The sequence below is a fragment of the Rhodotorula graminis genome (assembly GCF_001329695.1).
Source record: "Rhodotorula graminis WP1 unplaced genomic scaffold RHOBAscaffold_5, whole genome shotgun sequence".
NCBI lineage: Eukaryota > Fungi > Basidiomycota > Microbotryomycetes > Sporidiobolales > Sporidiobolaceae > Rhodotorula > Rhodotorula graminis.
In genome coordinates this window covers 929,830-943,894 of record NW_017264932.1, presented here as the reverse complement: position 1 = coordinate 943,894, position 14,065 = coordinate 929,830, and the positions used below count along the sequence as shown (strand labels likewise).

The 14,065-nt window shown below is 66.3% G+C and overlaps 5 protein-coding genes across 5 annotated transcripts; 2 read left to right on the top strand and 3 right to left on the bottom strand.

The window, feature by feature from the left end:
• Positions 1-79: 79 nt before the first annotated feature.
• RHOBADRAFT_52950 (uncharacterized protein) lies at positions 80-3,958 on the top strand (the record flags this gene model as incomplete). Its single annotated transcript, XM_018416590.1, has 19 exons — positions 80-88; positions 146-220; positions 284-324; positions 440-629; positions 706-754; positions 814-908; positions 973-1,100; positions 1,168-1,278; positions 1,343-1,444; positions 1,502-1,880; positions 1,947-2,217; positions 2,281-2,469; positions 2,533-2,571; positions 2,642-2,833; positions 2,889-2,948; positions 3,011-3,158; positions 3,226-3,355; positions 3,407-3,757; positions 3,821-3,958. The coding sequence occupies 19 exons, from the start codon at positions 80-82 to the stop codon at positions 3,956-3,958; spliced, it is 2,697 nt and encodes an 898-aa protein (XP_018271991.1).
• Positions 3,959-4,563: 605 nt separating this feature from the next.
• Positions 4,564-5,851, bottom strand: RHOBADRAFT_52949 (uncharacterized protein; the record flags this gene model as incomplete). The annotated part of the gene is made up of 3 exons (XM_018416589.1): positions 4,564-5,144; positions 5,215-5,370; positions 5,446-5,851. 3 exons carry the CDS (start codon positions 5,849-5,851, stop codon positions 4,594-4,596), a joined length of 1,113 nt encoding a protein of 370 aa, XP_018271990.1. The 3' UTR covers positions 4,564-4,593.
• Positions 5,852-6,137: 286 nt separating this feature from the next.
• Positions 6,138-9,528, bottom strand: RHOBADRAFT_48345 (uncharacterized protein; the record flags this gene model as incomplete). The annotated part of the gene is made up of 12 exons (XM_018415130.1): positions 6,138-6,805; positions 6,872-6,889; positions 6,964-7,016; positions 7,119-7,207; positions 7,304-7,385; positions 7,451-7,888; positions 8,006-8,183; positions 8,258-8,530; positions 8,608-8,864; positions 8,940-8,966; positions 9,041-9,140; positions 9,512-9,528. 12 exons carry the CDS (start codon positions 9,526-9,528, stop codon positions 6,274-6,276), a joined length of 2,064 nt encoding a protein of 687 aa, XP_018271989.1. The 3' UTR covers positions 6,138-6,273.
• A 418-nt stretch (positions 9,529-9,946) lies between these two features.
• Positions 9,947-11,872, bottom strand: RHOBADRAFT_43369 (uncharacterized protein; the record flags this gene model as incomplete). The annotated part of the gene is made up of 8 exons (XM_018414213.1): positions 9,947-9,966; positions 10,040-10,732; positions 10,801-10,924; positions 10,986-11,001; positions 11,065-11,118; positions 11,189-11,245; positions 11,326-11,366; positions 11,813-11,872. 8 exons carry the CDS (start codon positions 11,870-11,872, stop codon positions 9,947-9,949), a joined length of 1,065 nt encoding a protein of 354 aa, XP_018271988.1.
• A 716-nt stretch (positions 11,873-12,588) lies between these two features.
• On the top strand, positions 12,589-14,035 carry RHOBADRAFT_35705 (uncharacterized protein; the record flags this gene model as incomplete). Its single annotated transcript, XM_018413298.1, has 8 exons — positions 12,589-12,630; positions 12,701-12,958; positions 13,033-13,050; positions 13,132-13,280; positions 13,372-13,424; positions 13,493-13,559; positions 13,653-13,826; positions 13,953-14,035. Coding segments are annotated over exons 2-8 (771 nt in total), but the record flags the coding sequence as incomplete, so codon positions are not given.
• Between the last annotated feature and the right edge of the window lie 30 nt (positions 14,036-14,065).

The following is a 14,065-nucleotide window of genomic DNA, read 5'->3' as shown; positions in this document are numbered from 1 at the left end:
GAGAGGACGAGGTCGACCAACTCGCCTCGTTCCCCCCGCATCGTCACCTCGGTTGCAACCAGCCCGAGCAGCAGCGGCCATGGCTCAGGTGCGCACTCTGACCACTCTAAAACCCGGCCCCCAGCTCACCTGCCCCGCCCCACAGCGCTTCAAGCCCCCGGCCACCGAGCAGCGCACCGACCAAGCCGTCACCCTCCAGACCAGCCTCGACCAGGTCAAGGTGCGTCCTAGGTCCTCCCACATCATCACAGGGTGCACAGCTCACGACTCGACCGCCGCGCAGGTCCTTCTCGAAGCCGGCATCGGCTGCGTCGCATTCCTCCGGTGCGTCCACCCTCCTCGCTCGCCCTCCACGCCCTGTCTCGAGCAGTCCTGTGCGCAGCAGGTCGAGCGCAAGGCGTACAGGGAGACACCTGACCCGGTCTTGCCCCCCTCGCAGTGGCCTGCTCCCCGAGGAATCGTTCGAGGACTTCAAGCTGCTCGCGCCGCGGCCGCCCGTCTCGCGCAGCAGCACGTCGAGGGCGCTGACCGCCGACGAGAAGGCCAAGAGCAGCGCACCAAGCTCGGTCCGCGTCAAGAAGCTCAAGCGTGGTGCATCGGTCGAGGCCGACAAGCTGCTCGACTACCTCGTGCGTCCTGCCCGCCCCTCCTCGACCTCGTTGTCGACGCGCAACTGACGTCTCTCGCCCGTCCACCGGCACACAGGAGCTCGGAGCCACCGAGGCGATTGAGAAGGGGTACCTGCACCAGCTCGGTACGCCCTGCTTCCTCACTTCTCGCCCTTCCGTCCCTGACCCAAAGCCCTGCTCGCAGTGTTCGCCATCTACCTCGATCCCGATCAGCCGACCAACCTCGTCGAGAGCTACACGTTCACCTTCACGTACGAGACGGACACCGAGGGCAACAAGGTGCGCCCGCTGCCCCTCTTCCCCTGCTCGACAGCAAGACCCACTCACCTTGCTCGTCCCGCAGCGCCCAGAACTCGTCGTGCAGGACCAGCTCAGCGGCATGGTCATCTCGTCGAGTAGCGGCCTCGCGAGCCAGGAGGCGCCCCGCAAGGAGGGCGACGTCAAGCGCCAGGTCCAGCAGATGATCAAAAAGTGCGCTCGAGCCCGTTCCCCCGCCCTCGCCCAACCTCTTTCCAAGCACTGACTCGCCCCGCCCCAGCCTCATCACGAGCACACAGGTGCTCGACGAGCTGCCCCGTCGTAGGTTCCTCAACGTCCGCCTGTTCTACACCAAGGAGACGCCCGCCTCGTACGAGCCGCCGCATTTTCGGTGCGTCGACCCGTCTCTCCTTCGCCTCTGCCAGAACGTCTTACTGACTCTCTTCGTCACACAGTCCGGTTCCTGTCGATGCGCCCGGGTACATCCTCACGACGCCGTCGGTCGCCGACCCTCCCGACTTTGGCACGCTCGGCAACGTCTCGACTGGCTTCCACGGGTGCGTCCCTCGCCCACCTTCAGTCTCTTCTTTCCCTACTGACCTCGCCTTCTACAGGATCTCCCTCCACTCGGTCTCGATCGCGCACGTCCTCGACACGCCCTTTGACGACCGCATCTCGCTCGACCAGGCCCTCGAGCGCAATCGCTTCGACGCCGCCTCGCGCCCTGTCGTCTGGAACGCCGAGTCGCTCGCCGAGTCGGCCACCGACGCCGACGACAAGCTCAAGGTCATCGAGCCCGTCGCTGTGAGGGACGCGCGCGGCGGGCTGCACACGATCCAGGAGGTCAGCGAGGGCGACGACGTCGGTATGGAAGAGCTGAGGAAGAGGGTCGGCATCGAGGTGGGCGAGGAGGCCGTCATCGGTGCGAGGGGCGTCGCCGACGAGACGGTGCTCGACTCGAACCTGTCGGACAACACGGTCCTCCGCCGAGCGGTACGCCCTCCTCCTCCTCCTTTGCCTCAGCCAGCAACCCGACCTGAGTCTCTATCGCCCTCGCAGATCGCCTCGACCGAGAAGCGCGCTCCTTCGGCCGGCGCCGCCCTGACGCAGCCCGACCCGGTCGTCTCGCGCCAAAAGTCGTCCCACCCGCCGATCCCGCTCTTTGCCGAGACGGAAACGCAGTACCAGCAGCGCCGCGCTAGCGCGTCGCACGCTCCTCGGCAAGGCGATGTCGTCGAGCCCGGGCCCATCATGATCGAGGACGAGAAGCGCGACCCGTCGAACAAGGCGCACGGGCCCTCGCCGGCGGCCGACACCCAGCTGTTCGAGTGTGCGTCCTCCTTCTCTCTCCCCTTTCTCTCCTGTACGCCGGACTGGATCCTCGCTCATCCAGACTCGCCCATGGACGTCGACGGCGGCATCAAGGACGACTCGAACGCGCCGACCACTTTTGGCCCCGAGCCCGACACGCTCGAGACCGACACGGCGGCGCAGCAGTCGCTCAAGGACGCCAAGATGGACCGCCCTCGCCGCAAGAGCTCGCGCAGCAAGATGAAAGTGCCCGACGACGCCTGCGAGTGCGGTACGTCCCCTCGCGCATTCTCGCCCTTCCCCTCGTCAGGCCCTGACCCGCCCGACCCTGCAGGCGACAAGGACGAGGATGGAGGTATGATGTGCTGCTCAAGTGCGTCCTACCCGTCCTCGCCCTCTCTTCCACCCCGAGCCTGCTCACGACCTCTTTCGACCTCACGCAGCGTGCGACATCTGGAAGCACACGACGTGCTACGGCTTCGAGAGCGCCGAGGACTCGCGCGTCCCCGACACGTTCGTGTGCTACCGCTGCCTGTCGCACAAGGCGCTCGACGCTGCGGCGTACGAGCCGGACAAGGAGGGCGAGATCGAGCAGGCGCTCGCCGAGTTCAGGAGCCTGGCTCTCTTCCGTCGAGGTGCGTCCCGCCTCCTCTTCTCTCCCGTACACGCCTGACTGTCACCGTCGCACAGCCGTCTCGATCGTCTGGAGCGAGGGCGTCCTCACGATGCCGCAGCTCGCCAACCGTCTCGGTGCGCTCGGGCCTCTCCTCCATCTCGACCTGTCCAGTTCCTGACCATCTAGTCCCTCGCAGGTGTCGACAACTCGACGGCGGCGCAGTTCATCAAGCGCCTCAAGGCCGAGGAGTTCGTGCTCGAGCAGGGTGTGCCGCAGCGGCGCTCGCGCGCCAAGAACGCGTCGCAGGCCGGGTCGCTCAAGGCAGGCTCGCTCGCGGTCAACAAGTGCGCCTTCCTCTTCCTCTCCTCTCTTCCTTGTGCCTCCTACAGTCACTGATGCTCGGCTCTGCAGGTCGGCCAAGCAGCTCAAGCTCAAGGAGGCCCAGTACTTCGATCCCGGCCATGGCGCCGAGCTCGGCGTCGCCGACATTCTTCGCCCTGCCGACGACGGCGCGACCGGCCTTACCATGACGACGGCACGCGTCACCTCTGCGTCCTTCCGAGCGAAAGCACTGACCCAGTCGCCTCTGCAGGACCCGCTCGCCACGACCTCGACCGACAAGCCTCGCCCGCCCGCTCTCCTCGTCGACGACACGGCCTCGTCCGGCCGCCAGTCGCAGCACCAGTCGCACGCCTTCGGCGGCGGCGCGCCCCACCCTGCCGCCTCGCAGCCCGACCCGATCCTCGACGACTCGCAGCCTCTCCCGTTCTCGTTCACGACGCCCGACTCGATCGCCTCCCTCGACTCGACGCGCGCCCACGGTCATGTGCTTCCCTCGGCCAAGCGCTTCTCGGCGCAAGAGCGCCTCGAGGAGCCGCCGGCGAGCTACGTTCCGACATCGGTCGGCGCGACGGGCCGGGCCCAGGTCAAGGCGGTCGAGCAGGTGCGCCGGCCCTTCCGGCACGGCCTCGTCGACGAGCAGGTGTCCGACCCTTTTTCGCCGCAGCCGGTCTCGATGAACCTCGACGACAACGACCCGACCGACCTCGCGCCGACTCGCCCGCCGGCCCCGAGCGCGCCCGGCCCGCTCAAGCGCCGCTCGACCAACGACCTCGACGCTAAGCTCTCATGGCTAACGTACTAAGCTCTCATGTTTCACGTACTAAGCTCTCATGTTTGAACAATAAAATTAATATAAATCGAGGGCAGGGCCAGGTCGGGCGGCGAGAGAGGCCGGCGCGCTTGACGAGTTATCTGCTTGTTGTCACACGTTCGCGTTCCACTCGCCTTGGTCCCGCGTTCGGTTGAGAGTCCGCGAGAGTGAGCGAAAAACGAGAACTCGAGCGGGTCGCCAATCTCTCTGCGCTCGCTCCCTCGCGTACAGTCATGCCAGCCAAGAGCTTGAACGTCGTCGTCAGATGCTCGACGTCCATTTGAGTGAATGGAGCTGGGCCTGCACAGTCGTCGAGCTGGCTGTGCCGGCGCACGCTCGAAGCGCACGGCCCTCTCGCAGATTCGAGCTCCCTCTCTTGCGTCTCGCGCTTTCGACGAGCGGCGAGCTTGCTCCCTGACACGGTCAAGGCAAGCCTGAGGTGAACGACGAGAGCAGCGCAGCTGAGCGAGCCCGGCAAAAGCGCTCAGGCGTGCGGCTCGAACACAGAACGAGTCAAGCCAAAGTAAAGCAGGTCGCTTCGACCGAGAAGCTGACTGTCACAGCCTGGCTTGCGGGCTCTCGCGACGAGAGAGACAGATGCGGCAGGATGCCTTCCACGGAGAAGTCTACAAGAGGAAGCCAAAGTCTCGCTCGAGCACTGCGCCGATCGACTGCGTGTCGAACGGGACCCACTCGACGTCGTACTCGTCGCCCTTGATGCCCTCCTTCGAGTACAGTTTGGCGTACTTGCGGCCGTCCTGCGGCGCACCGGCCTCGAGCGCCGGGATCCCGTGACACAGGGACCGGCGCGCGCCGTTGGGCAGGAGGCGCGACGTGAGGAAGATGGACGCCCAGGGCGCGCTCGGGTGCTGCGAATTGTAAAAGTCGTTGGCGACGATGTCGAGCGGGGCGAGGGTGCTGACGGAAAAGTGGATGCAGGGCGTAAAGAAGTGGCCCGGCTCGAGCTTGGTTTCGTCGGGCGAGGCGATGATGAAGCCGGCCGGGACAACGCGACGATACAGCGTGAAGCCATTGGGAGGATCGTGCAGGAACGAGTCGTCGTCGCCGAGAGGCATGGCCTCCTCGCAGAGGAGGAACGATTCGGAGCGAGAGAGGGAGGGTGACGTGGCGCCGTGTTGAAGGGGAATAGGGACAGGCGAGCCGCCGCCGCCGAAACCTGCATACACGTTAGAGCCTGTGTGAGTTCTCGAAGCCTCGGTGCGAGACGTAGAGAAAGGCGAGCGCACCAAAGTCGCAGAACCACCTCCCGCCTGAACCTTCCCAGTCGACGAGGAGGCAGACGTGCGTCGTCTGCGACCACCAGCTCCAGCCGACTTCTGCCGGGTCCTTGCCCCGCTGCAGGTACACTCGGGCGCCGACCTCGCTGACCCGGAACCCGAAACCTGCGGGATCAAGGGCGTGCGTGAGCGACCGCATCTTGCTCGACGCAGAAGGGCGAGAAGTGGAAGAGGACGCACCTCGAAGAAGAGCCGCAGCGAGACAGTTGGTCGAGAAGCAGTAACCGCCCTGGCGCTTGAGCACGATGCGCCGAAAGTTGCCCTCGCCGAGTTCTTGACCTGGTCCGGCGCGCCACTGGATCGGCTCGCCCTGCCCCGCCTTTCCTCGCGCCCATGCTTCTGACCCGACGTGGATGGCACTCGAGTCGTACGGGACCGACAGGTGGTGCGCCATGAGGATCTTGGCGAGGAGGTCGAGCGAGGGCGGCTCGGAGGCGAGGTTGGCGGAGGAGGAGCCGGCACTCGACCAGCGAGCGAGGCCGATGCGCTCGAGGTAGGCCTCGGTGTCGGCCAGGTTGAGGCATGCGAGGCTCGGCGGCACGCTGGACGAGAAGTAGCGGCTCTGGTCGGGGCGGAAGGTGCGCATGGATGATGAGGAGCTGGCGGCGGTCGAGGGAGGGCGGGCGAGCGTTGGCGAGGGGCGGCGAGGGGCGCAAGGAGTGCTGATAAGCTCCTGGAGTGTGCGCAAGCGCCGTGTGCGAGTCACAGAGGGACGAGGGACGAGTCAACGCAAGCGAGCCGCCTCTCGCCTCGGCTCCTCGCTCACCCGTCGGCCCGCTTCCGACCGCCGCTGTCTCTCGTTCTCTCTCGTTTCGAACCATCAGAGAGCGAGAGAGACTTCTGGGTCCTTTTGCACTGCTTCTATGGACGGATACGAGATCGAGGAGAAGGACGGAAGAGAGAGGGAGAGAGAGAGGGAGAGAGAGAGGGGTTCGAGCGGCGCAGGGACGACGCCGCACGACGACGAGCTCCTGCTCGAGAGCGCAAGCGCGCGAGGACGACGACGGGTTACTGCTTGCCCTTGTGCTCCTTCTTCTTGACGCCCAGGTCGCCCTTCTTGTCGCGCCCGAGGTCCATCGCCTGCGCAATCTTCTGCGCGATCCCGGTCGAGTCCATCATGCCGCGGAACAGCTCGCTGCCGCTGCCCCAGCTGAACACCTGCACGTCGACGAGCGAGTGCACGCCCTGGTCGTTGCTCGTCGGGAGCACGCCCGAGATGAAGAAGCCGTCGGGCGAGTCCTCGAGGCTGGCGCGGTAGGTGCCGTTCTTGAGCGGCTCGAGCGACGTGGCCCGGCTCGACGGGTGCGTCTTGAAGTCGTTGTACTGGTCGACGGTCGCCGCGAGCCCGAACGCGGCCGTGTACCGCGGCTCCCACGTCACGGGGAAGCCGGGACCCTGAGGGCCAACGACCTCGGTCTGGTTCTGCGGGTTGACGCCCTGCGGGACCTGGTAGCCCGACAGGCCGCTCTCGAGGTACGTGCCGACGGCGTCGCGCTTGGCGTCGTCGGTCTTCTGCGCCGTGAGGTACTCGGTGTCGACGCTGCAGGAGAGGGCAAGAGTCAGTTTGGGGGAACCTGCAAGAGAAGCTCAGGGGACGGCGACGCACGAGCCAAAGACGTCGAACCTGTCGCCGCGAGAAGGGGTGGAACGTTAGTGAGGATCGAGAGAGCCACGCAGGGTTCGAGAGGTGGGACACACCCGTGAGCGTGGTCGGCGGTGACGATGACGAGAGTCTCGTCGCGAAGGCCAAGCTGCAGGTGAGCGAGAGAGTCAGTACGAGGGATGAGGACGACGCGAGGTCGCTGCACTTGGCGCCTGTAGGGAAGAGGAAGGGAGGAGAGAGCGAGGCGCACCTTCTCAAGGTGCTCTAGCGTGGCACGGACCGTGTCGTCGAGCTCGAGAAGGTCGCCAAGAGCACGAGGATAGTCGGCGATGTGCATAGCTGTACAGGAAGAGGTGTCAGGGGGCGTCCTGGGACCGGCGAGCGAGTTGAGAAGGTCCCGGATCGCCGAGCGTGCAGGAGGAGACGAGGACGCACCCTTGTCGATCGATGCAGCCTCGGACATCATCATGAAGGGCGTGCCGTCGGCCTTGGAGCGCGCGTGAAGAATGTCGAGCGCCTGTCGCGCGAAAGAGCGAGTCAGTACCTGCTCTCGGACCTCGAGTGCGCGAGCTCGAGACGGACCTTGAGCGTCATGTCCTTGAGGCCCGGGACGTCGGTCGTCGGCGCCGTGAACGTCTTGTTGTCCGAGTTCCACGCGCCAAAGTCGGCGAGGTTGTCGGTGTAGACGTGGCGGTCGAGCCAGGTCGGGAGGTTGCTGTCCGAGAAGAGGCCGAGCGCGCGCTTCGAGTTGTCGAGCTCGTGCAGGCTCGTGTTGGTCGTCGAGAACTGGTAGTTGCGGTTGAGGAAGCGGTCGATCTTGCTCACGTTGCCGTTCGACGCCTTGGGCACAAAGTCCTTGCCGCCACCGCCGAAGAGGACGTCGGGCCCGTCCCACTGCGTCCACGAGAAGTTCTGCGGTGTGCTGTTGAACGCGACGGCGCCGCCGTCGAGGAACTGGTCGACGATGTAGTCGTACGCGCCGCGCTGAGGCGTGTGGGCGACAACGGCGGCCGGGGTAGCCTGTGGCGAGGGACCGGGCGAGGCAAGGTCAGTACACGCCGGCGAGGCCGGGTCGACGAGCTCGCCAGAGGGCCAGCAGGCCCTCGCACGAGAGGGGAGAGACCGGCGAGGACTCACGTCGGCGAGGAAAGCGGTCGAGACGATGCCAATCTTGGCGTTGTACAGGCGGCGCGCCATCTCGAACACGGTCTCGAACTTTGGCGCGCCGTAGGGCTTGCCCGTCGAGTCCGTGAACGAGTTGAGGGCGTTGACGGTCGATTTGTGGCCGGACATGAGGGCCGTCGCCGAGTTGGCGCTGTGGGGTGCGGGCGAGTCAGAGTCCGCGCTCGGGCTCGACGTCCCGAGAGAGAGGAAGAGAGAGAGACGCACCTGTCGGTGATGAAGCTGTCGAGCGAGTGCGTCATCTGCATGCCGAAGCCCTCGCTCTGGTCGAGCTGGAGCCGCGACTTGTACTTGCCGTTGACCGTCTTGTGGCCGAGCAGGCGCGCCGCCGTCACCATCGACGGCGCCATGCCGTCGCCGATGAACAGGATGACGTTCTTGGCCTTGCGGCACTCGGCGAGCGGCAGGACGGTCCAGTGCGCGACCGTCTCACTGCCGCCGTTGTACTTGAGCTTGAGCTCGTACTCGCCCGGGTTGAACCTGCACGCACGTCGTCGAGTCAGACATGAGGCTCGTGTGCGAGAGGAGAGGGACACAGAGAGAGAGAGGCGACGTACAGGTTGACGTGGCGGTACGTGCGCGCGAGGACGTTCACAACGGTCGCCGAGTCGTTGTCGCGCGCAAACAGGTCCTCGAAGTAGGTAAAGTTGTAGCTCTCGACTGGCGGGTCCTCGAGGTCGTAGAAGGTCGAGATCTCCTGCTTGTCGGCACCCTTGCCGCCGATGTAGAGCGCAAAGTCGGGTGAGGGGACGCCGTTGTTGTAGGGCGACGAGCCGTTGACGGGCGCCTGGACCTCGATGCGAATGTCGAAGACCTGCAGGCGGTCGAGTCGACGTCAGTGAGTGACGAGAAGAAGGACGAGGCGAACGAGGACCGAGCGAGGTCGCACCTGACCGGCGATGAACGTGCTTTGGTCCTGGAGGGAGGGGGACGAGGGAAGCGGTCAGCTCTGCCGCCATCGCGCCGACAAGTGGAGGAAAGAGGGCGCACGGGAGGGTAGATGCAGCCCAGGTCGGGGCACGCGGCGGAGCGGCGGAACGTCTGCGCCGAGACGGCGGTCGCGAGCGTCGCGACGGCGGCGACGGCGAGGCTCGCCGAGCGGAAGGCGGGCTTGACCATCTTTTGTCGGAGGTGTCGAAGGGAGCGAGTGAGCGGTCGATAGAGCCAGCAAGATGTGGGAGAGGGAGAGGGAGCGAGATCGGCGACGGGCGAGAGAGCCGGCTCGTCCTGCACGAGGCGAGCGAGCGGGCGGCTTGCCCGACGGGGCCGCACGGTCGGCTCAGAGGGGAGCGACCACCCTCAGCGTCCCAGCAACGTTGCCCGCGAGCCTGACGCTGGCCAACCAGGGCCGCTCGAACGAGGCGAACGTGACGGATCAGGTCGAGGGCGACGGCGAGGGCCGGCTGGCGGCAAGGGGGGCGCAGATGGACATGCGAAGCGGCCTTGGCTGAGACCAGGCGCTAGCCAGAAGTAGGCATACTCGCCCCTCGAAGGGTGGTTGGCGCAAGGAGAGCGAGACGAGCTGGGCGCACGTTGTTTCGAGTTGGCCGCGGCTCGCCGGCTCGCCCGTCGGCAGTTCCGCGAGGGCGCAGACGCACACGCTCTCGAGGAGACGGACAGCTCTCGTGCGCGAGGCTCTGGGAACGTGGCGAGAACGCAAGAGGCTGACAATTCAGGGCGAGCAAGGACGGGCGAGCGGCGCAAGTTGTACAAGGTCGAGGGGTGCGCGAGAGAGGGGTATACCAAGACGAGGATGAGGGGCAGGGAGAGTGGGAGGGTAGGGTGTGTAAGGTGAGAGGGCGGGAGCGCGTCTGAGGAGAGGGCGGGTCGAGGAGAGAGGGGAAGGAGAGGGTCGTCGACGGGCGAGAGGTTGACGGTCAGGGCTGATTGGGGCGTCTAGAACGAGTGCTTAAAGACTGCGAGGGTCATTCAGTGTCAGTGACCGAAAGGGGAGGACGAAAGAGAGAGAGAGGGAGGCAGAGGACGCACGGTCGCCGTCGTTCTCCTCCGCCCGGCCCGTCTTCTGCGGCATGAGCGGCTGCTGCGCCGCACCGTTGCTGCCGCTGCCGCCGTACGTGCCGCCCGTCGCCTGGCTCCGGACCGGCTTGGCCGACGCCCACGCGTCCTCGGGGCCCTCGGGCTCGAACGCGTCGAACCTGCCTCCTGCCGCACCTGCGCCGACAGGCGGCGCGACGGGCGCAGCGCCGTTGATCTCGCGCTCAAAGTCGTCCTGGTACTCGTCGTCGCGGGTGCGCGACCGGGTGCGGCTCGCCTCGAGGCCCGTCGTGTCGAACGGCTGCTCGTACCGGCTGCGGTTCTTGAGCAGGCCGCTGCCGAGCTTCTTCTTCTGCGGCTTGCGGAAGCCGTCGGGCGGGACCTCGGTGCGCTGCTCGTAGAACTGCTCGTCCGTGAGCGGGTCGGCGACGGGCTGCTGCTGGGCGCGGGGCGACGGCGGCTCGAGGTTGCTGCGGCTGCGGTACAGGCCGTCGCGAGGCTCGCCCTCGACCTCCGAGTCGTCGACAATGTCGGCAAAGGGCGAGAAGCGGTGGCGCTGGTTGCCGTTCTTGGCGTGCTGGCTGCGCTGCAGGTGCTCGGGCTCGGGACCGCGGCCGTCCCACGAGTCGCGGCGGATCGAGTCGCCGTCGCCGTCGTTGTACGCGCTCGGGGCACCTGCGACACGCTCTGCAGGTACAGGGGAGAGCGTGAGTCGGGTGGACCGGCAGAACGAGATAGAGAGAGTGTGTGCGCACCGTCGTAGCGGTACGCCCACTGGTGACGGCCGGCCCTCGGGTCCTTGATCTTGACGAGGCCGGCGCGAACGGCCCAACGAGGCGTGCGGTTCTTGGTCTTGTTGTTGCGGACGTTCTGGATGTACTGTAGGCGAGGGGAAAGGTACAAGTCAGCTCGTGACCAAAGGAGGAGGGGGGCCGGCGACGAGGCGACGGACGAAGCTGCGAGACAGGCAGAGAGGTCAGTCCATGGGTTCAAGGGACGAGAAGAGGACGGGGACGCACTTGTGCCCATGGCCGGGAATGTAGCCGCAGCAGGTCAGGATGATGTTGAGGAGGCTGCGCACGAGGCCGACGAGGTGAGCGGGGCGCGCAGTCGCGGGAGAGGGTGGGCGAGAGAGGGACGTACAGGTCCCAGCCGACGCCGAACCGTACGAGGACGGCCAGAGGAGGCAGGAGCCAGCCGCTGCGTAGGGCGACGAGACCGGGTCAGCAAGATCGGTCGAGGAGAGGGGGAGGAGAGGAGCGAGAGAGGGTTGGACGTACAGGAACCAGATGACACCATGGAAGGCGTGGGTGCGATTCGGCTGCAAGGTGGGGCAAGGCAGTCAGTGATCTGACCGCTCGTTGGACATGCTGGGCCGACCGAGAGAGCGCCTCGGGTGGCCGACCGAGGACAGGCAGGCGAGGTCGGGGAAGTACCGAGCGTCGCCCGGTGGCCCGGCTGTGCCCTGGCTGCTCAGTGAAGAGCGGCGAGAGGCCTGCACATGCCCATCAGGCTGGCGGCGGCGAGACGAGTGGGAGCGAGGGTGCCGAGAGAGATGGGGGCGACGAGGAGGAGAGTGGGGGCCACGGTCGCGACGTCGGCCTCGAGGGCACCGGGTGCGGCTCGAGTGCCCAGGTGCGAGTGTGGTGCGAGGCACGAGTGGCCAGATGGCCCACCCAGGGGGGACGAGAGGCGGACGAGGTGTGGGGGTGATGAGGCGGCCGACGACCAAGGGGGGAGGGGACGAGACAAGGGGAGGGGGCTCACCTTGAGGTCCTTGCGGTTCTTTGGGATCCTCTGCTTGAGCTTTGCCTGGGCAGCCTCCATGGTGGGCGGTGGGAGCGAAGACGAACGAGGCGGTGCTCGAGCCGGAGCCTCTCCCTCCTCCTCCTCCTCGTCCCTCGAGGTTGTTCGCCTAGGGACGATGCAGCACCACGACGGGTACCCGATGTACCCGGGCCAGCCCTACCTCGCAGCCCCACAACCCGCCTACCACCACCAACACGAGCCCTTCGCACCGTTGCCAACCGACTCTCCCTCGCCGTCCCTCCACCGCCACGACTTTGCAGACCCGCTCAACTCGTCGTCCTACTTCGACCCGGCCTACCCGAGCTACGGCCAGCCCGCCCCTCCTCCAGAGGCCGGCGCCGTCGACCACGAACGCCATGCCGCCTCGATCAAGCTGCACGATGTCGACAGCCACGCCTACCGCCATTCGCCGGGCAAGGCCAGCCAGCTCTTCGGCACCTTCAAGTCGCGCAACCAGGTGCGCCCCCCCGCCTCTCCCTTGCATTTTCGTCCGCCTCCCACCGCTCACCCTCTCGGCGACCTCGTCCACAGCTCGTCTTTCTCGGCCTCATCGCGCTACAAGCCATCGTCGTCCTGGTCATGATCGCTCTCGTCTACGCCGTCGTGCGCGCCGTGCGTGCCCCCCTTCCCTCGAGCTTCATGCGCCGGTCGAGTCCGTGCCTGACCGTCACTTGCCTCGCGCAGAACACGGGCGATCTCAGCACCGAGGACTTTCTCGGCAGCGACCCTCGTCTCGAGAGCGTCGCGACGTACCTCGGCCTGTTCATCCTCGCCGTGTGCGTCCCGCCTCGTTCTCTCTCGGACCGCCGAGCGACCTTCTCACCTCGCCTTTGACGCCGCCCGCAGCATCTTTGAGATCCTCATCACCCTCGACGCCATGCAGAAGAAGAACATCATGACGCTCTTCGTCCTGTGCCTCTTCCAAGTCGCCATGCTCGTCTACTCGGCCGTCCTGCCCGGCCAGCTCGAGGACGCCATCCAGGGCAGCAACGCCGACACGCCCCACGTCCAGTCGCTCACGCGCGCCTACGCCATCGTCATCCCCGCCGTCGTCGGCGCGTGCTCCATGTGCATGACGGCCATGCTGTGGCCCCTCTACCACGAGTGCGCCCGCCTTTCCCTCCCTCCTCTTCCGCTCGTCGAGCGCGTCGACTGACCCGCCCTTGGTCTGCGCCCAGGTTCGGCTGGAACGTCTTGTACGACTGCGCCTCTCTCTCAATCCTGTTCGCGGCCAACGATCAGGGCACTGACCTTTGGCCTCGTCCTCTCGCCTTAAGCAAGCGCATTGGCGCCGACCTCGCGATGAAGCGCTTCTACGCCCTCTACCAGGTGTTCGCCTGCCTGCTCAAGTTCGACGCCTTCTTCTTGGTCGGCTTCAGCGTCCAGTTCCTGATCCTCGTGTCGGGCACGCCGACGGCCGAGTTTGGTGAGTTCCCGACCTTCTCCCTCGTCGCGACGCGCCGTCTCTCCCTCATCTTTCCGGACAGCGCACTGACGACTCTCGAACCTCGTCGCAGTCTTGACCATCATCGCTCTCCCGATCTCGCTCCTCGCCCTCGTCCTGTTTGCGGTGCGTCTCACTCTCTCCTTCTGGCCCCTCGAGCGCCTTGAGCTCACTCGACTCGGGAGCGCGCGCAGGTCGTCGTTCGTGCCGAGAGTCGCACCGGCGTCTACTGCTCGTTCGTCCTCCAGGCTGCCGGCATGGGTAAGTCGAGCCTCGTCGCCGACCTCGTCCTCCTCGCGCTCTCGGACCTCCTCGACCCGGACCTGACTCGCCCCATTCTCTGTCGTCGTGCAGCCTACTTTGCGTACAAGATCTCGCGGATCTACAACGACACGTCGAGCGACCGGTACAGCGCGGCGCGCGCGACCTTGACCATCTTTAGCGTCCTGTGCCTCGTCATGCTCCTCGCCACCTTTATCCTCATGGGCCTGTGCATGCTCAACTTTGGCAAGGGCCTCAAGGAGCGCAGTGAGTCTCTCTATCTCTCTCTTGCCTTCCCTCGGCACCGCTGCGGCGTCGACACCTCTCTCTCGATCTGCCACTGACCCTCGGACCTCCTCCCCTTTCTCTCGCCGCCCTTTGCGCCTCCTCCAGTTCCCGGCTACGCCTTCCGCCGCACCTCGATCTTTCCCTCGTGGTCCTCGCGCACGAAGCGCGCCTCTCGCCTGACCGCGGCCGCACCGAGCCACGCGCACGGCCACCTCGGC